Source organism: Sminthopsis crassicaudata, chromosome 2 (genome assembly GCF_048593235.1).
Source record: "Sminthopsis crassicaudata isolate SCR6 chromosome 2, ASM4859323v1, whole genome shotgun sequence".
In the NCBI taxonomy this organism is placed as follows: domain Eukaryota; kingdom Metazoa; phylum Chordata; class Mammalia; order Dasyuromorphia; family Dasyuridae; genus Sminthopsis; species Sminthopsis crassicaudata.
In genome coordinates this window covers 403,154,981-403,176,948 of record NC_133618.1, presented here as the reverse complement: position 1 = coordinate 403,176,948, position 21,968 = coordinate 403,154,981, and the positions used below count along the sequence as shown (strand labels likewise).

Genomic DNA, 21,968 nt, shown 5'->3' with positions numbered 1-21,968 from the left:
GTTTTTCTTTGAAGTTTTGCTTATAGGTATCGTGGCATTATCTTATTCTAAGTTATCTTGTCTTAGGGAATTATTAAGGACCATGCTTAAGTGCACTGTAAGGAGCAGGTCAATTCTCTGAGAGGCTCCACAGCTGTGAACATCTGAAGGAGTTGCAAAGTAGCCTTTACTGATACAGGTGTTGCCTGTGGACTGGGAAAATAAATTGGAGGCAGAGGGAAGAAGAGAGAGGCAATGACCTCTCAATGAGGAGGTCAGAGAACAGCAACTGCTCAGTCTCCTTGAATCACCATTATCCTTTCACAAGAAGAGAAGAAAAGGTCTACTAGAGGTAAAGCAAAGTTATATATTGTGTTCCCAATATTTTCCTGTCATCTTAGTCAATTTAAGAGGTATATAGTGGACATCCCTAATCCTATAGAATTCTTTTTTTAAAATAATAGCTTTTAATTTTCAAAATATACACAAAGATAGTTAACATTCATTCTTGCAAATCCCTGTGCTCCAATTTTTTCTCCCTCCCTTCCCTACACCCTCCTCTCCTAGCAATCCAATATATGTTAAGCGCTTGCTACTCTTCTATACTTATTTCCACATTTATCATGCTGCACAAGAAAAATCAGATCAAAAAGGAAAAAAAATGAGAGGAAAAAAACAAGCAAACAACAACAAAAAAGGGCTGTGATCCACACTCAGTCCTCTATCCCATCTTCTTTCTGAATGGAAATGGCTCTTTCCATCACAAGTCTATTGGAATTGGCCTGAATCACTTCATTGTAGAAAAGAGCCAAGACCTTCACAATCGCTCATCACTTGTTGCCACTGTGTATAATGTTTGCTTGGTTTTGCTCACTTCATTTAGCATCAGTTCATGCAAATCTCTCCAGGCTTTTCTGAAATCATCCTGATGATCATTTCTTATAGAACAATAATATATTCCATACCATACATATACCATAACTTATTCAGCCATTCCCCAACTGTTGGGTAGTCGCTCAGTTTCCAGTTCCTTGCCACTACAAAAAAGGGTTGCTACAAACACTCTTGCACATGTGGCTCCTTTTCTTTGGGATCTCTTTGGGATACAGGCCTAGTAGAGACACTGCTGGATCAAAAGATATGGACAGTTTCATAGCCCTGTGGGCATAGTTCCAAACTGCTTTCCAGAATGCTGGATCAGTTCACAATTCCCCCAACAATGTATCCCTGTTTTCCTACATCTCCTCCAAAATTTGTCTTTGTCTTTTCCTGGTGCCCAAAGACAAGAAGGACCAACAATGTTCAAGAGCTTTTCCTGAGTAGGTTTCTCCCAGAATTCCTTTGGTAACCCTCGGGAAAAGAAAGGGAGAAGAGATCCAATAGTTGAGGTAATTAAATAGGTCAATACATCAAAGGGCTGAGTCAGGAGACTGATGAGACATATGCCTATTCTGACTACAATCCTCTTCTCCGTTTGAAAGTTTGCCTCTATGACATTTCACAAGATTCAACACCTGCTATAGTGTTGGTTGCACTCCCTAGCATGTGGAAACTTACTGACCATGCTGTGGGGGGAAAATAATCGCATTTAAAACAAAAAACAGGGAATTGTTAAAGACCATGCCTAAGTGCACTGTAAGGGGCAGGTCAATTCTCTGAGAGGCTCCACAGATATGAACATCTGAAGGAGTTGCAAAGCAGCCTTTACTGATACAGGTGTTGTTTGTGTCCTGGGAAAATAAATTGAAGGCAGAGGGAAGAGGAGAGAGGTAATGGCCTCTCAGTGGGGAGGTCAGAGAACAGCAACTGCCTCTCAGTTCCTTGAATCATCATTATCCTCTCACAAGAAGAGAAGAAAAGGTATACCAGAGGTAAAGCAAAGTTACATATTGTGTTCCCAACATTTTCCTGTCATCTTAACTGATTTAAGAGGTGTGTAGTTGTACCTCAGAGCTGTCTTAATTTGAGTAATTTAGAGCATTTTTTCATATGACTAGAAATGTTTTTAATTTAAATGCTATGCAAATCTCTGAAGATAATGTCAGGGTCTTATATGTCCTCATCTCCATTATGTGGGTTCCTGGCATGGTTTTTTTCTGAGTCCTACCCTTATACTGTTTCAAAGAAGCTACAACATGGCAGGTTTGATCTAGGGTGAAGCTTCATTGTTGTTCTCCTGCTCTGAGCTTTATAGGCTCTTGACCTCAGTAAGGATCTGGGCCACACATTTGTGGACTTATACATGACTAGAACTTGAGTAGACAGTTGTTGGCTCCAGTCCTTATCAGCTAACTGGAAGGCTCTGTAGTTTCAGAATGACAGAGCTGTATAGGCTCGCCTCCATCCTAAGTTCCTATTCTAGTTATACAGTGAAATCAGTCTTAGTGTACATCAGAATGCTCCTCAGTCTGGTATTGGGGTTGGGATGATGGGGTGGTGTGTGTGTGTGTGTGTGTGTGTGTGTGTGTGTGTGTGTGTGTGAAATCGTGTCCCCTTTGATTTGTAAAAGAAGGGAGATTTGGGGTCTCCAACTCCAAAAATTCTGGAAAGAAGCATATTTTCTAGACAAACTTATTCTAAGAGAAGGGGCTTCATTCAACTGGAGATCCCTCGCAAATCACCTCCTATTGATCTTTTGGGTAAGCTGGATCTTCGGGAATTTCATTCAATTGGAGATCTGGGCCTGATATTGAGTGGCTTGAGACTCCAAGGTAAGTATCTAGGCCTGGGGGCACTGGCTCTCTTTTCAACTGGAAGCCTTAGCCTCAGACTGCTATAAAAGACAATTCTAAACTCCAAATCTTTGCAGAAGTCTGAAGGGACCTCTCCTCTTGGCATAGCTGCCTACCAGGACTCCTACCCGCTGTGAAGAGACCTTCTTCTCAGTGATAACCTTTTGTTATCTCTCTGACAAGACCTCTTGCCACTCAGAAGTCTTGCCTTCCTAGCAAAGCTGAGTTCTCAGTGCCAATAAACTTCCCTTTTGCCATTCAAACTTTTCAGGTTCATGAATTCTTTTCATATTGGACCTATGCCTCTGACCAAAGAGGGGATTCTCACATCAATTCTCTACCTCTAGAACAGCATCAAAAGTACTACAGTCACTGGCTTATACTTCCTCCTGTTCCCTCTCTTACAGAATTACAGGGAAGACTCTACAATCTTGTGGTTTTCTTCTTATGCTGATTGGGGTTGGACAGAAAACTCACTATTGTATCTCCTGACTGCCACTAAGTCTTCAATCTTTTCTTTAATCTTTCTTGGAATAGCTGAGAGTGAGAATTGGCTGTAATGCTTTCTCACCACTGACATTTTTGTTAGTCTCTAGGGAAATGTGGATATTCTTACTAATTTGATTCATTAAAAGTATTTTTTGGGGGGAGGGGGATAATAGTAGGGAAAGAGAATTAGTCATATCCTCTATCAAAGATAAATAAGTTGGTAGGATTTGTGAACTATGGCTATAGGGGGTTGGACTGACAGAGTTTTTTTTTGCTTTTTTTTTTTTGTTCTTTGTTCTCAAAGAGTATCAAGATATCAGAAAGGTAATGTCATGATTTGCAAGTGAATTGGATTTAAGTGGAAGGGCTGTGCAAAGTCTCCAGCCTCACTTCTCCAAAGTAATACACTTCAACCCTTATTAGGTGAAGCTGTATGTCAGTCACAATTTAAAAAGTTATGTAGTAAATAATAAAATAAATAAAAAAATAAAAAAAAATTTTGTTGATAAAGTTTCAGTTGATTATAAGAGGTAATAGGTAGAAATATTATATTCCTATTTTATAGATGTGGAAACTGGGGACAGATAGTAATAGTAAGTGAAAGAGCTAAGACTAGATAAAACCCAGGTGCTCCCTTCAGTAGAAGTCTGTTTCATTTGGATAGCTAAGTGATGAACAGCGTGCTAAGTCCAAAAGTCAAGAAGACTCCTCTTTCTAAGTTCAAATCTGGTCTCACTAATTGGGTGACTAGGCAAGTCTCAAACTGTGTTTATCTCAGTTTTCTCATCTGTAAAAATGAGTTGGAGAAGGAAATGGCAAATTACCCCAGTATCTTTGCCAAGAAAAGTCCAAATGGAGCCATGGAGAGTTTGACTGAATTTGATTTGATTGAAAAATGACTGAACAACAAAGATGTTTCATTTAAAATGAAACTAACTTTAAAAAAAATGAACAAAAAACCCATTTTTTCACCTTCCCAGTTCACTCCTCACAATGAAAGAAAAGACACACAAAATTCTGTTTTTTTTAAAATAAATATGTCAAAGAAAAACTAATTTCTGTGTTAAATAAATCTAAGAGAATGAGGACTTTCAAGCATTCTTGATGAAGTTGACCAGAGATGAATAGAAAATGTGACTTTCCAATAAGAAGACTCAAGAGAAGTAGAAAAAAGGTAAACAAGAAAGAAAACTCATAAGGATCTTAAGTAAGGTTAAACTGCTTACCTTCTTATATGGGAAGATGACACTTGTAACCCATAAGAACTTTCTCATTTTTAGGGCAGTTAGAAGGACTATATATAGACAAAAGGCACAGGTTTGAGTTGAATATGATGAAATGATATCTAAGAAAATAAAATTAAAGAGATAAAAATGTACTGGGAAAAAGGGAAAGGGAGAGGTAGAATGGGGTAAATTATCTGACACACAAGAGGCAAGAAAAAGTTTTTACAGTGGAGGTGAAGGGAGGAGATAAGGGGTAATGATTGAGTTTTTGCTGTCATCAGAATTGATTCAAAGAGGAAATAAACATACTCAATAGAAATCTATCTTATCCTATAGGAAAGTGGAAGGGGATAAAAGAAGTTGTGTGGGGGGTGATAGAAGGGAAGGCAGATTGGAGAAGTAGTAGTCAGAAGCAAAACACTTTTGAGGAGGGACAGGGTGAAAGAAGTGAGAGAAAAAAAATGAGTGGGGGAAAACAGGATGGAGGGGAAATGCAGTCAGCAATAGTGAAAAGTTTTTTTAAGCAAGTTTCTCTGATAAAGGCCTCATTTCTCTAATATACAGAGTACTGAGGCAAATTTTTAAAAATTAAAGCTATTCCCCAACTGTTAAATGATCAAAAATTATGAAGCTTTCAGATAAAGTAATCAGGGCTATCTATAGACATATGAAAGAATGCTGTAACTCATTATTGATTAAGGAAAATACAAATTAAAATAATACTGAGGCAATATTTCTTAGTTATTAGATTAGCTGATGGGACAGAAAAGGCAAATGATGGGTGGGGAAGGGAATGTGGGAAAGACAAGACACTGAGCACTGTCAGCAGAATTGTGAATGATTCAACCATTCTGTAATGATTTGGAACTATGACTAGGGGGCTATAGAGCCATGGAGCCATGGATACCCTTTGACCTAGCAGTATCATTATTGGGCCTGTATCCCTCACCCATCCCCAACTGGGGGTGGGGGGAGAAACCAGAAGGAAAAACAGGAATATTTATAGCAGCTCTTTTCTGGTGGCAAGGAGCTGGAGGTTGAGGGGATGTTCATGAACTGGGGAATGGCTGAACAAGTGGTGTGTGATTATGATGGTATACCGTTATTTTTTACTATTCTTCTAGAGATGCTATATGGAAGTGAAACACTGAATATCAGAGTCAAAGAAGAATTAAAAGTTCATGTCATGCAAAAGCGGCGAAGAAGAGGATAGTGTGTATGGATAGCTTGTACTGTAACAGTAAGGTATATCATCACTTACATATGACTGAAAAAAAGGAGGCAGCTAATTAAGCATAAGGGGTCACTGATATATAGTAAGTATATTCCACTGATATGCATGCAAGGCCAAAAGCTCTAGAGGAAGGCTTCCAACATATGACCGGAGGCTTTCTTGTAAAGGACTTGCAAATGAGTTACAATTTGTATCATGGCAGGAGGTATTCAATGAAGCCAGAATAATAAATTACATTTAGATCTTTTGACTCCAAATCAGTTCCTCCTCCTCCTCTTTTTGAAAGTACATCCACTGACTTCAGAGAGGGCTGGAGAGACTTATGTGAACTGATGCCGAGTGAAATGATCAGAACCAGGAGATCATTTTACACTTCCAACAATACTATATGATGATCAATTCTGATGGATGTGGCTCTCTTCAATAATGAGATGATCCAAAACAGTTCCAATAAGTAATGAAGAGAACCAGCTACACCCAGAGAAAGAACACTGGGAAATTAGTGTGGACCACAACATAGCATTTCCACTCTTTCTGTTACTGTCTGCTTGCATTTTTATTTTCCTTCTCAGATTATTTTTACCTTATTTCTAAATTTGATTTTTCTTGTACAGCAAACTAACTGTATAAATATGTGTGTTTATACACACACATACACACACACACACACACACACACACACACACACACACACACATATATATATATATATATATAGATAGATAGATAGATAGATAGATAGATAGATATAGTATTTAACATATACTTTAACATATTTAACATGTATTGGACTGCCTGCTATCTAGGGGAGGATGTGGGGGGAAGGAGGAGAAAAGTTGGAACAGAAGATTTTGCAAGGATCAATGATGAAAAATTACCCATGCATATGTCTTGTAAATAAAGTTATAAAATTAAAAATAATAAAATAAAAAAAGTACATCCATGATTTACTAAGATGTTTTGATGAGATACAAATGAGAGCCTGGCATAGGCTCATGGTGTAGTTACTAGCCAGAGATCAGAATTAAGCTTCTTAAATTAATAGCCTCTGGAATAATCAACGAATTATGTATTCATTTGGCAAGCATTTATCAAATACTATCATAGGCAAGGCACTGTGATAGTGAGGTAGAAGCAGAATTGGTGTATTTATGGTACAACATAATATGTTTATATTGTATAACAAGTGACTTAGCTGATCAAATTAATTTCCTTTTAGATCTAGAGGATGAGTATTTAGTACCAGTCTTTGGTACTGAAAAGGATCAGAAATAGGAGGAACTGAAAGACAAACTTCATTGATTTCACTACTTAATTCTAGTTAAAACTAGGCTTCCTAAATCATGCTGTCATAAAACCAGGAGCATTATTTCAGTCTGTGGACGAATTTATCCAAAGTCCAGAGTCCATAAGTCCGAGTCAAAAATATCTCCAGAGATGAAATAGACTCTGCACCAGACAGCTCATGTACAGAGCTAAGACATTTCATTATTACAGGTGCAAAATTTGCTTCTGGAATGAATGGAAGTTTCTTACTGAAAATGGTGGTTAGGAAATTATATGGTTTTTAATTGCAGAAAAAGGAATAGACATCACCTCACATGGCAATATTAACTGTTTCAAAGTAAGTTCCAGTTAAGATGATTAAATCTTTTCTCTCAACACAAATAGCACAACTGGCGGCTAACTGGTTGGGTTTTTAAATTTTTTTTTATTTTTTTATTTTTTTGTAACTTTGTAGTGCTGATGATTTGTAAGGTTCTGGTGATAGCGAGACAGGCACATACAGAGAACAGAAAAATTCTGACTACCTCTTGCTTTGAGGATTCCCACTGCCCCAACAACCTTCCTTCATCATGAAGAAAAAACATTAAGCAAATCCATACCTGGGAATATATGCAGTATTCAGTACTCATTATTCCTTACCTCTCAATCAAAAGGAAGGAGCTATAATTCATACTTGTCTTCTAGAATCAAGATTAATCATTGATTTTAATGTTTTAGTTGAATTTTAGTGCTTTTATTTACATTACTGTAGTCGCTGTGAATACCATTCTCTTGACTCTTTCTTTGCAATGCAACTTAAAAAAAATTGTCACTTTTTTAATAAGCAAAAATCTGCCTTTCTTTCCCTCCTACTTCATTCCACTACTACTACTGAGAATGAAACTCCTATTAGAAGCATGTAAAGCAAAACAAATGTCCTCACTGGCCATGTTTGACACAGACTTGCAATTGATTGTTACTGACAACCAGCTGCAAAGCTCTACTGGTTTAGAGTTTCCCCTTTGGTCTGGGATTCCTGCCCTGGTATGTCCTCTGCAGGTTTTAGATTTGGCTGGAAGATAAAGTTGAGACCTTGCTCTACTTCTGGGGGTCTGAGCCATACTACTGTTGCTTGATTCTGAACTTCCCCACTTTTCTTTGTATATTGCCTAAGGACAAGGTCTCATTCTTAGTGCTCATAAAACCTTTGTCCATTTATCTCCCTATGCTTACCTGGGCTGGAAAAACTGTTCAGTGTAACTTTTCCTTTGGATTTTTTTCATCATTATTCAATCTGAGGCATCTTCTAGATTGGTGGAATTTTCTTTCTGCTACTTTACCATCTTAGCTTTGCCTCTTTACTCTGCAATTTTTTATATAAATTTCCTCATTTCTTTGAGTCCATGACATTGTCTTTCTTTTGGCATGTTACAGGAGCCACCTACTAGTGGCTGCTGGGAATCTAATTCTGACTAGCAGAATAGATCCCTTCATGTGAGAAGATGATAATGAAACAAGGAGACTGAGAGGCAGTTGCATTCTCTGACCTCTCTCTTCTTTCTTGCCTCCAATTTATTTCATTCCCAATCCACAAGCAATATCTGTGTCAGTAAAGGCTGGTTTGCAATTCTTTCAGGGATGTTATGATTCACAGCCATGGGAGCTTTTGGAGAATTGACAAACCCCTTCACATTTAGGCATGGTCCTTAACAATGGCATGTTTTATATTCCATTCCATTCATGCAGTACAATTTGTTTAGCTTTATTCCCAAATAATGGAATTTACTTTTTTGGGAAGGAATAGCTGTATTTGGTCTGGAAGTGAAGTAGCCACTTAAGAATTCAACCCCAATAGTGATCAGTAACTCTCCTGTTTTCTGATTTGGATCACTTTACTCTTCCTCAGTCAGGCAGCCTAGTGATTGCTCCCAGGGGCTCATGATATTGATGCTGGACTTGGCGGAGAAACTAGATCAATGTAAACTTTACTGCACCTAAGTACTCCTTGAACTCAAGTGATCCACCATCCTCAGCCTCCTTAACAGTAGAGGAGAATGCCTTATATTAACAGATATTTTTTCCTTTTTTTTTTTTTTTTTAATAAAAAAAATGCTGCTATGACAATTTTAATACTATAAAATTCCTTTTCTCTGTCTTTGACCATTTTGAGCATAAATTCCAATAGTGAGACCACGGAATCAATTGTTCAAATGAATAGTTTAGTAATTTTGTTGACAAATTTCAAATTGTTTCCCAGAATTGTTGGACCAATTTGCAGCTCTACCAACAATTTCTCTAACAGATTATTTCTGTCTTTTATTATTTTAGACAATTTTATGCTTATGAGATGAAACTTCGGAGTTGTTTTAATTTGCATTTCTCTTATCATTAGTGATTTGAGGCATTTTTCATATATTGAAAGTCTGAAAGGGTTTTTTTATTGAAGCTTTTTATTTTTCAAAACATATTAATGGACAATTCTTTGACATTAGCTCTTGCAAAACCCTGTATTCCAATCCCCCCCCCACTCCTACAACTTCCCCTAGATGGTAATAAATGTTAAACATGGTAGAAATATATTTTAAATGCAATATATGTATACGTATTTATATAATTATCATGCCACACAAGAAAAAAAGAGAAGCAAAATAAAATGCAAGCAAACAACAATTTAAAAAAAAGTGAAAATGCTACATTGTGAACCACACTCAGTTCCCACAGTCCTCTCTCTGAGTGTGGATGACTCTCTTCATCCCTAAACAATTGGAGCTGGTTTGAATCTGCAATGCTTTAAAAAAAATAATTTACAATAATTAATCACATCCATTGGTAAACATCTTTTGTCATATGTTTGTGTTAATTCCCTATATTTCTGGATAAATTATATCATATATTAATGTCAATTCCCTAAATATCTTGGACATGTATTAGACATATATGACTAGGTAAATTTTTTTTTTTTTTTTGGCTGATTCATTTGTTTTCTTATTGTAGTTGTTCTGATTTTGCTTTTATAACATTTTCATATATATTTATTCTTTCTACTTCACAGGGATTAAGGGAACAGTGCCCCTGCAATCTGGAAAATTTTTGTAAAATTTTTTGGACCTCCCTTTTTGCCAGAGAAATGGACTGAATTTTTTTCTTTTATGGGGTGTTTATAGTACCTTATTGTAAAATTTGGATTGATATTATACATTTTCGAGTTTCTAAACTTTTTATATATCTTCTGCTGGCCTTTGCATATCATTTGTGATTTCTACAAAACTCCCCCCAAATTCCTACTTAATTTCTTATGCTAACCCATGATATATCAAAAACTTGACAGGGGAAGTCATGGTATGGAAAGGATAACTGCAATTAATTGTCTGTTTTGTTTTCTTTCTTTCTTGTTTGTTCCTTGTTTGGTTATGAATTCTCTACTAACCACAGATCTATTAGGAACAGCTTTCTAATCTTCTTATGATTTGATATTTTTTATTAAGATTGATCAATTATTTGGAGTTTATTGTGATACTGGTCTAAGCCAATATTACCAATGGTTCTTAATAAATTGAGTTTCCCCCAGAGATTTGTGTTCTTGGGAAGATGGACACTATGTTCACTTGTTTCTAGGTCTACTTCTCAGTTAGGTTATTGTAATAATGCCATCAGAATGTTATGATTAAATTAGGTAGGCCTGGAAGCCCTATATGAAGAGGTAGTCAGACCTCTGTAGAAGTTTCATATTCTTCTCTAAATTTCTTCCTTTGAAAGTCTGAGTGAGAACTCATTCACATTAACATTTCAACTATCACTTTTATTCAGATGACTTCTTCCTATATCTCTAGTCCTGATCTATATTTCCAACTGTCTATAAGCTATATCTATGTGGGCACATCACCAGCAACTCAGATTCAACAAAACCAAGCTTTTTTTTTTTTTTTTTTTTTTTTTTTTTTTTTCTTTTCTTCTTTTCCTCTAAACCTGCTTTTATTATGTTTTACTATTTTGGTCTATAGTATCAACAGTTATCCACTCTGACTCATCTCTTATATTATACTCTTCTTCTCACCTCTTATATTTATCCATTTAAATAGTTTAGATTAGGCTATTCTACTTTTTCATCTCCTATTGGATCCATTCAATTTCTCTTTTTATTACAACCACTATAAAATGCCATCATGACCATCTACTTATATCACATAAAAACCCTCTTCCCAGGCTTTTCCTGTGTCCATGCTTTTTTTTCCTCACCAATCCATTTTAAAAAATACTACTATTAGAGTTTTACTATGAATGAATATGATCTCATATCTTGCTAAAAAATCTTTAGTAGCTTTTTATTGTTTGTATCATAATAGTCATCTGAGAGAATTTTACTTTAGAAGTACCAATACTTGGAAACTTCTTAAATGTAGGAAATATGAATAAAAAAAAGATATTAAAAATGATAAAGTTTGTGGCTAACAAGAAGACATACTGAACTGAAGTGCACTGAAAGAAGCAGGTTTTTGTGGAAGGACAATAAATTCAGTTTACAACATTGAAGGCTGGTAGGAAATTCACTCTAAGAAATATTTATTAAAGTTTCTACTATATAAAGGCACTGTGCTCAGCATAGAGTAAAAGGAAGAAAAGAGATATTACTCCCGTCTTAATGGAAGTCACAATTTGTTTCAGAGAATAAAGGATGCAGAGATGAAAGGAGCTTCAGGTTATTGAATCCAATTTTGTTTTACAGAGGAGAAAATTGAACCTAAGGAGGCAGAGGAAGTTGCAAGGCAGAGATGAGATTCAAACCCAAGACCTCTAAATATCAAACCAGGGCTTATTCCATAATGCCGCATGATTTTTTTGAGACCTTATCAATTATTAGAAGGAGAGATAATAAAGATATCAAGATACCAGAAGGGCAACAAAGGTGATAGCCATGTGAGAAGTGCGAAAAGAATAGATGTGAGAGATAAGAGAAATGATTATTTTTCTCTTATAGTAACAATCAACTACTAAATTGTGACCAGGATTTTTTCATAAATCTGTATGTTGTTCAGTCTGTGGGGGTTGCCCAGATTAATTGGAAAAAAACAAAATACATGAAAATACCCACAGAATAGAGATAATGTTAATATGTGCTTTTCAAAGTCAATATATGACCAGGAGGGATTTATATGGTCATTTCAGTAGTCCCTGTTCTTCTTTGAATCTGACACCACTGTTGTAGGGGTAGGAACAACAGGACTGGATATGTGGAATAAAAATGAGTGAGAGGATAAAATTGAGACTGTGAGCATGGGACAGTGAAAAGATGGTGGTTCCTTGGATAGAAGTAGGAAAATTCAAAGAACTATATTCAATTTTTGACAACAACAATTCACAGAAGCTGCATACTCTGATAAAAAGAGACTATAATTTGAATTGTAGAAGAACCATCAATGGGGGAGAAATCATGGATCTTCTTTAAGTAATGTAATATTAGTTTCACAATGATAGTACTGACACTGGCAGGTGCACACAGGCCATATTTTGACCAAATTAAGTGACAATCATTAAAAATTTGGACCAGGACTAGCTCTTATAGATTTCATCCAAAAATGAAGATAAGTTAATAATTTAATTTCCCAACTGCTAATGAGTAAAACATTTCAAATTTGTTTTATAGAAGTGGAACAATGCCTGTGACTCAGTGATTTAGTAAAACCCTGAGAAATAAGGCATTCTATGACTGTCGGGAACAATCTTGAAGCCTTAACTTTTTTTTTAATAAAAATTAGCTATTAAAATACTTAATCTCACATATACTAGAATCCAATAGCAGTGAGTTCACATTCTTTATACTTCAGTTCTAAGGGGATTGTGGACATTTTGTTTTTAACTATAATAAATTTAGTTAATATTTATTAAGCATTTTTGTATGTTGTACATTAAGCACCTCTGGATCACCATGATAGACACTGGAGAAGGTAGGAAGTTTAGATTGGATAATTCTGTCCTTATGGAGCTTTTAGTCAAGTAGAAGGATAAGACAAAAAACAAAACAGATAACTATAATATAAAGTAAAATACAAATAAGAAAGGTTCAACAGGTGCTATATAAGATTGGAGCAAAAGAGATTCAACATCAATGGCAGGATCGGGAAAAACTTCATAGAAGTGGCAGCATTTGAATTGGGTCTTATATTAGAAACTGAACTGGCTGGAAGGGATGAGAATATTAAGCTATTAGCTGTAGACCTCATCCTGTTCCTACATCACTGTGATTTACTCTACTGAATTGATATATTTTGAAAGCTTTTATTATTACACAATTTAGAGAAAAAGAGTGGTCAATGTGATTATAATATATGTATTATATATATCACGTATGTTTTAAAATTTTTACACATCAATGTTGCATCTGGATGATTGTAAAGAACAATTCTGTCTTCAACAATGCTCTAATTTCTTATATAACTTGTTTGTTGAATTCACTTATGGATGTTGTATGGCCTTTATTTGTTAGTTTATGAAAGATGACAAGATTCTGGCGTATAATTCTGGTCACCTGATTCTTTCAAGATGTTCATAATGTATGAAACTTTTGTAATTTGCGGTGAGATGTGCTGTTTCTCTGTCTCTCTTAATTATTTGCTTTCAAAAGCTGCATCAATCAATAAATTCAGGCTCCTGGTGGAAGTGATCTGGCTTTGAATTGCTTCCATAAACTCCCCCATTTCTATAAAGACTCACAAAACTCAGTCATTTGCTTTTTTACTGATATATTGTTGTTTAAGTTCCTGTGGATGTTGTAGATGGAGGCCTTTTAATTCCACTCCTGAATTTTAGCCAGTTTTAGTTATATGCATATATTGCTGTTATAGTTGTCCATTATATAGTGGACCCTGTGTTTTATTTATTGTGCGGATTTTTCTTTGGATACTTTCCCAATGGTATTGTGGTTCATTTTATAATTCCCAAAGTAGTATCTTAACATTGATTGTATCTAAGTGCTGTATGTTTTTAAATATGTTCTTCAGATTGAGTTTGCTTTACATGTGTTCTTCTCACTGAACTTTGATTACATGACATTACAAAATTGCTGAATACATTCAATCACAGATTTCTCCTAGAGGATATTATCTTTGATGTATCTTTCCTGGAAGAGATTAATGTATATGCAAATATAATCTTTGCCCACTATTTTAATTTGACTTTTGAATCCAAAAGTCAGCTTAAAATTCTCATTCCCTATTTTTTCTTGTCATACAATAAGAATTTAAGATTTAACAAATGACATTTTGATATTGTTGGAGGAAGATTCCATTAGCTGAGGTTGTTTAATACAGTTCCTTCAATGGAGACATATAATCTTCATGTCAGCCAAGTACAGTAAATGATTAAAAAGATATTTGGTTCAACTCCCTTTTTAACTTGTGGGCTATACTTAGTTCTGTTTAGGAGAAAGAATAATGATTTAAGGTTAGGTAGAACCATAATGGGCTTCAACTCTCCCTGAAAAATGCCATTTCAAAAATTAATTGCTCTTGACATTATTGTATTGGTGGCAAATTTCACAAATGAAAAGTATTCCATGAGTATTCAAATATCTATTGCTCTAACTATACTTGAGTCTATTTTATTTGCAGTACATGAATAAGAAATGAATGTGGAATGAAGTCAGAATCTTTATCATTACTATTATCTATTCCTTCATATTTTTTGATGGCAGTTCTAGGCAGAAATGATTTTAGGACAAGTTGCTATCTTGATATCATTTTTATGTAATATTATGTAGACTTACAGGTGAATAAAATAATTTTTTTTGGGTAACTGAAGAAAAGTATTGGGTATAATCTATATACTATTAGCAGTCAAGATAACAACAATAGTATGTACTTTGGTTCTCCTGTGTTTTCTGCTCTGCTTGGTCTCTCTATTTTGAAAGCTTTTTGTCACTATTACTATTACATAAATGTTCTTTTCAACTTTGCGATAAAATTCAGATAGAAATAATCTAGGGACAACTCATTCTCCTACTATTATTCTTTTATATTTAATATACTGTGTATAAACTGCTTATTATAACCAAAAGTACTAGGGATGTAAATTAATCTTCTATAAGCTAACTGAAAGCACACTTGGTACAATTCTAGTAGTAGAGAGGATTATGGGGATATGGTACCTAGGTGGCACAGTAGATAAAACATTGGACTGAAGTTAGGAAAACCTGAGTTCAAACCCTGTCTAAGATACTTACTATGTGACCCTGGACAAATTACTGTGATCTCTCACAGGCCTTGGTTTCCTCATATATAAAATGAGGATAATAACAGTACCTCTCTCTCAGGTTGTTGTAAAAATTAAATGAAATAACATATGTAAAATGTATCATAAACCTTAAAATTCAATGTAAATACTAGTTATTTTAGGCAACCTATACCTTTTCCAAGTCATTTTGATTTCCTCACTATAACTGCATTTTGAAAGGTTGAAGGAAAGAAAATTCTTTATTAAAATCACACTTATCTGATTTCTTATTTATTTATTTCATTACTTTTTGTTTTATATACTGATCAGAATCTGACTCAATGAACAAAGATATTTCCTGAGTTAGACAAAATTTAACAGCCTATTTGATCTATTTTATGATGAAGAGGTATTAGATTCTGTTGCAAAGTAGAATTTAGACCAATAGGCAGAAGTTAAGAGTTGTTGCTATTTGGAATTTCTTTAACGAAAAACCTGTCAACAAATCAGAACTGTCCAATTGTGGAATGTTTTATCTTAGAAAGGATTAAGTTTCTCATCACTAGAGCTATTTAAGAGGAAGTTGGATAACCACTTGTCAGAGATTATTATTATAATTGTATTTTCATATTATTATTACAATTATAATTGTAGTAGATGCCTTCTGTAAGTCCCTTCCAGTTTTAAGATTTTGTGATTCTACTTCCTGCTTCCTTTCTTCTTTCTCTTTCTAGAAGTGGTATTTTGAAGGTCTTGGCTTGACCCAACAAAAAGAGTCAACCAATGTAAGTGTGATAAGGTGGGTCATTTTCTAACCTTCCCATGATAGTCAATCACTGGGATTATCTCAGTTATAACTTTATAATTCCCTACATCCATCATTACGAATACTGTCCCATTTGGCCTCTTGTAACTATGCAAACTTCCAAACTGTCTCCTCTTTGATCAATCACCAGCCCATCAGGGTAGTTATTCTGGGACAGGGACATCAACATCAGCAGCTAGCAGGTAAAATCTCTACCACCATCACCCACACACTCTGACCTCAGCATCTCTATATCTTATCCCTAGATTATAACTTTACTATGTCAGGTTCTTCTCAGGAGGGCAAGCTTTGTGCTCCAACTCAGTGGCTGATGGGTAAGAGTTTCACTTTTCCTTTTTGATGAGATAGTGAGTCACATAAGACAAATCAGCATGGATGGATTGCAAATTGCACAACAGCTCATATTATGCTGTTTTCTCCTACATTACATTATAGTTACCCTCTTTCCAAACTTCTTTATTTCTTTCAAGGCAATTATCATTCTTCTTGTCACTCAGATTCAAAAACCTTCAAAATCTTCAATTTCTTACTCTTACTCATGGCATCTGTCAATTAGTTGCCAAATTCTGACATTTCTAATTGTCACCAAAACATCTCTCATGTCTAAACCTTTTTTCTTACAGTCAATACTTTAGTTCAGACCCTTATTATCTCTCATCTTATTTACTTTAATAGCCTTCGAAGTGATTCTGAGCCAGACTGTTATTAGCTGTGTTATCTTGGGTAAGCTATTTAGTTGTTTTCCTCAGTTTCCTCATCTATAAAATGAACTAGAGAAGGAAATGGCAAACCACTGCAGTATCTTTGCCAAGAAAACCTCAAATGGGGTCATGAAGAGTAGGACATGCCTGAATAACAACAACAGAATCTTCCTTATGCACAGATCTGATATATTACTTCTTTGCTATCAACCACTAAATAAAGTTCAAACTCCCCTTCTAGGCATTCATGGTTCCTTAAAGCTGGTATGATCATAAATTTTCAGTCTTTTCTCATGCAACTCTCCCTTCATTTATTTTCAAATTCAAATGGATTACTCAATGGCTTTACAGTCATCCCCCAATTTCCAGTGTTCTCTGGATGCCTTGATGTACTTGGTTCTCTATGCCTAGAATATCTTCTTTCTCTCATTTCACCTGGTGAATTCCTACCCAGCTTATAAAGCCCAACTCAAATGCCACCAGCTCCAAGAAGACTTTCCTTATCTATACATCAGTGAAAAATCACTCTTCCTCAAATTTCACATAGCACTTTGTTTTGTAACTCTCTAATGCACTTATCATGTATTATTGTGTGTTTGTGTTTGCCTCTTATCTCTCTACTAGGTACATGAAGGCAGGTATCACCTTAACTATACTCCGGATTTCTTTGAGTGATTGATAAAATACTCCACCCAAAGTAGACTCTCAGTAGATAATGAATAAACAAAAGCTGAAACGATCCAAATATTGGATATAAAGTCACAATACTAAAACAAAATCTTTCTGAAAGGAAACAAAACAAAACAAAACACCTGATTATAAGTTAAACTAAAGGTTCAAACAATCCATATTTAAAAGAAAAGTATGGCCTATATTTAGATCAATATGACACATATTTTCCACTTGAAGCAGCCTTGGGGTTTCTGAATAAGGTGGCTTACACAGTGAGACAGCTCTTGAAATGATGTTTAGCAATTACATTACAGCCTTCCAACAGATAATAAACCTTCCATGTCTTGAATAATTTAAAAATTTCCAGCAGTAGGAAGGGCAATAGGAAAGGAAATCATGCTCTCTATTGCAGAAAAGAACCAATAATCTCATAGCTATTTTGTTTCCAACAGAAAATAGAAATGTTACTTTTCAAAAGCAGCAAAGCTTTACAGAATAATTTCCTAGCCCAATTCATTTTTGTTCTTCTGAAAGGGTTACTAGAAAATGGATGCAAAAATACTTTGAAAGGTATAATGTGAAGACAAAAGAAGGGGTGGTTGAGTGAAAAGTGTCATAGACTTGGGGTTAGAAGATCTAGGGATTCTTGTCCTGACTCTAACCCAGGAGAGACGCAGTTGTGGCACAGTGGCAAAAGCACTAGATTAAGAGTCAGAGGATGTAGGTTTAAATCTGAGCTTCTCTACATATTGAGGATATGATCTTGGGCAAATCTCTTTACCTCTGTGGCCCTCTAATTTCATCATTTGTAAAACAAAGGGATTCATCTCTAAGATCTTTTTCAGCTCTAAATATTGCAATGTGACCTTACAAAAAGGTTTTTATTCCCATAAGTCTCATTTCCTTATTTATAAAATGAGTACATTAAACTGATTCTCTGAGGTTTCTTTCACCTCTCAAGTTATAACAATAGAGGTTTTTCAGAGAATAGAGAGCAAGAGAAAGAAAATAGTGATGAGGAGAAAAAAATGCTGGGAGAGAAGAAGATACAGAGAGAGGGATTGAAGACAATGGGAAGAGGGAGAGAAAGGGGAAAGTAGGGGACATAAAGATAAGGGAAAGATTGAGAACAGAGTGTAGAGGTGGGGAGAATATTTTGGTTAATAAAGGTTTAGTAAAAATAGTGCTCAATTATCTGTGCTTTTGTATTCTGTTATTAGAGCAATTAATTCCTTATTCCAAGAGACCACTTTGAAATCATCATTTTTCTACTTCTTAGAACCTTCACCACAGGAAAACTAGAAGGAACAGTTTATACAAATAAAACATGTAAGGAAAGATCACAGGATCATATATCTAACACTGGAAGAGACTTCAGATGACAACAGTTCAACCTCCTCATTTTGCAGATGAGGAAACTAAGGCCCTGAGAAGTTAAATGACTTGCCTAAGATTGCATCACTATTAAGAGTGGAACTGGATTTAAATTCAGATCTCATGATTCCAAATTCAATTCTCTATATATTTCTTGAAACCTTGGACTAATTTGGAGCCTATTTTTAAGATTCTATTTTTTGATAGTCATCTTAGACCAGATTCTCTCAAACACATAGCATATGTACATACATACATAACATATATATGTAGATATAATATAAATGTATATCTGTACACACATATGTATGTTTTCTAGGCCTCTGGCACCAAAGGAAAGGGAAATGGGGAGGGTCAAGGTAGACAACCAGGGAATTTATCTCATTCCTACTCTGCTGACCCCTTGTATTTTATGATCTTCAGAATTTATTCTGCAAGATGAAATCAACTCTGACACTGACAACTTCTTAGCAGTCCTTGCTTCTCAAGTCTCTCTTAAAGAAGTTAAAGAAGGGGAGTATCTCCCTAATCCTCTACCATTTAAGGAAGGTAAGTAGGGAATTTCCTCCTCATTTTCCAACATGCTGACCTCCTGGATTTCATGATCTCTAGACGCTTATCATTCTGCAAGCCAGAATTCATTCTGAAACACATTTTCTCAGATCATTTCCTGTTCTGGTTGTAATACTTCATCATGCTTCTCCACTGGGTAACCATCTTCCAAATCTATCTCTCACTTTTCTGCCTCCCCCCCCATTAGTCAAGGAACTCCTGGAAGATAAGGATTATCCAGTTGTCTTTGTAAAACTAATGCTTAATACAGTGCCTGAGTCAGAGTAGAAATTTAAGAAATGATTATTTGCCTATGGACTATTTATAAAAGTAAAACACTTTTTATTCATCTAACCATCATGTGCTAAATTTGCTTTATGTGCAAAGAGAAGACAAGTAATGGCCTACCTCGGTCACTGAAGTCATCCACCAGCACGATCTCAGCCACCAGCTGTGGTGGAGAACGGTTCAGCACACTATGGACGGTGCGCAAGAGAGAGGACCAACCTTCATTGTGGAATGGGATGATAATGCTGGTATTGGGGAGCTTCTCTAGGTACAGTTTACTGTTGCAGCTACATGGAAGGGACAAAAAGGGTGGGGGAGGGAGAATAGACAAACTCAATTCCAGTAAAAAAAAAAAAAGGTAAATGACTGATCTGACATTAGGTCACCTAAACTGTGAATTCCCTAAGGGTAAGAGGTTTCTAATTCTTTTTTATATTCTCCCAGAACAGAGCACAAAATCTTCCATATCAGATACTTAATGATCATGAAATGTATATCATAATAATACAGGCTTGACTTATGTGTGCCGCTCAGTCTTTTCCTACTCATTACTAAATATCATTTCCTCTAATTTGTCACCCCAATACACTGTAATTAATGACATTAACAGTGTCTATCAATTTTGTAATGTGTTTTGATTTACAAAGCACTTAATAGACATTTTGTCTTCACAAAAACCTCAAGTTGTATGTGTTACAAGTATTTTTATCCTTGTTTTAAATAGATAGGTTAACTGAGAAGCTACGTGACTTATCCAAAGTGGCTGAGCTAGGTCTTCTAATTTGGAATATACTTAACTCTCTACTGAGATTTCCACATGAAAGATGGGGCTTAGTAAGGAGTCATCTCTTTGTGAAATTGAAGTGGGTTGTGGTCCCTTTAAGAAACTGTATTTCTTTAGTATGGCAGAAACTAGGCATTGACCCACAATTAACACCATACACTAAGATCAGGTCAAAATGGGGTCATGACCTAGGCATAAATAATGAGATTATAGATAAATTACAAGAGCATAGGATAGTTTACCTCTCAGACCTGTGGAAAAGGAAGGAATTTATGACCAAAGAAGAACTAGAGATTACTGATCACAAAATAGAAAAATTTGATTATATTAAATTAAAAAGTTTTTGTACAAACAAAACTAATGCAGACAAGATTAGAAGAGAAGAAATAAACTGGGAAAACATTTTTACAGTCAAAGGTTCTGATAAAGGCCTCATTTCCAAAATATATAGAGAATTGAATCTAATTTATAAGAATTCAAGCCATTCTCCAATTGACAAATGGTCAAAGGACAGACAATTCTCAGATGAAGAAATTGAAACTATTTCTAGCCATTTGAAAAGATGCTCCAAATCATTATTAATCAGAGAAATGCAAATTAAGACAACTCTGAGATACTACTATACACCTGTCAGATTGGCTAGAATGACAGGGAAAGATAATGCGCAATGTTGGAGGGGATGTGGGAAAATTAGGACTCTGATACATACATTGTTGGTGGAGTTGTGAATATATCCAGCCATTCTGGAGAATGATTTGGAACTATGCTCAAAGAGTTATCAAATTGTGCATACCTTTGATCCAGCAATGTTACTGCATTCTCAGTGCAAAACTCCATTTTCCATAGATCTGCCACTATATAAGTCAGTCTCTGGTTAAACTGATTTCTATCTAATAATAAACTTTCATTTTGCAACTAATATTTGGGAATGAGTGAATTCTTTCACTCCTAGAATCTGTGGCCAATTTAAAGGGGATTCTTAATAATTCTCTTTTAGCCACTAACCACTAGACCACCAGGGATCTAGACCACTCAAATAGCATCATAGCTATCCCCGCATCTCTGTAAATTTATTCTTCTTCTAATTTGTTTTTCACACAGTTGCCAAAATTATATCCTCAAAGTACAGGTCAAACACTTTTCTGCTCAAATACCTTCAAAGGCTTTCTATTTTCTCTAGGTAAAAATATAAAGTCTTCAATCTGGCATTTAATGTCTTTTACAATCTGGCTACAACTTTCTCTTCAAGACTTATTTCATCATTCCCTTTAATGTACTTTATATTCCAGCCAAACTGAACCTATAGCTATTCTCTGAACTTGAGATTCCATTCCTAACATCTTTGTACAACCTGACATCTGGAATTTGGTTCCTCTTCATTTCTACCCATATCTTCCTTAAAAGCTTAGCTTAGGTGCCACCTCTCTGTGAAGCCTTCCCTGATCCCCTATCCTTCTTCCCAGTTATTAAGTGCTTCCTTCCCACCTTAAATTATCTTGTATTCACTTAACGATCTATGTTGCATCCACTAAGTAGAAGGTTCTTGAGAACAGGAATCCTTTCATTTTTTGAATTTGAATAATTTGAAATTAAATATTTCATATTTGTGACATAAAAGAAATTTGGCATTACTCTTTCTT

The 21,968-nt window shown here is 35.3% G+C and overlaps 1 protein-coding gene and 1 long non-coding RNA gene across 2 annotated transcripts in view; one reads left to right on the top strand and one right to left on the bottom strand.

The window, feature by feature from the left end:
• The window catches only part of GALNT10 (polypeptide N-acetylgalactosaminyltransferase 10), a 172,134-nt gene that overhangs the window by 39,691 nt on the left and 110,475 nt on the right, over window positions 1-21,968 (bottom strand). Inside the window, exon 4 of the mRNA XM_074291870.1 lies at window positions 19,665-19,831. Coding sequence (XP_074147971.1) covers window positions 19,665-19,831 — 167 coding nt within the window. The remainder of the gene's footprint in view (window positions 1-19,664; window positions 19,832-21,968) is intronic.
• Window positions 88-13,097, top strand: LOC141556922 (uncharacterized). Its single transcript, XR_012486661.1, has 3 exons — window positions 88-331; window positions 5,551-5,671; window positions 9,979-13,097. It is a non-coding gene; the product is annotated as an uncharacterized LOC141556922 (long non-coding RNA).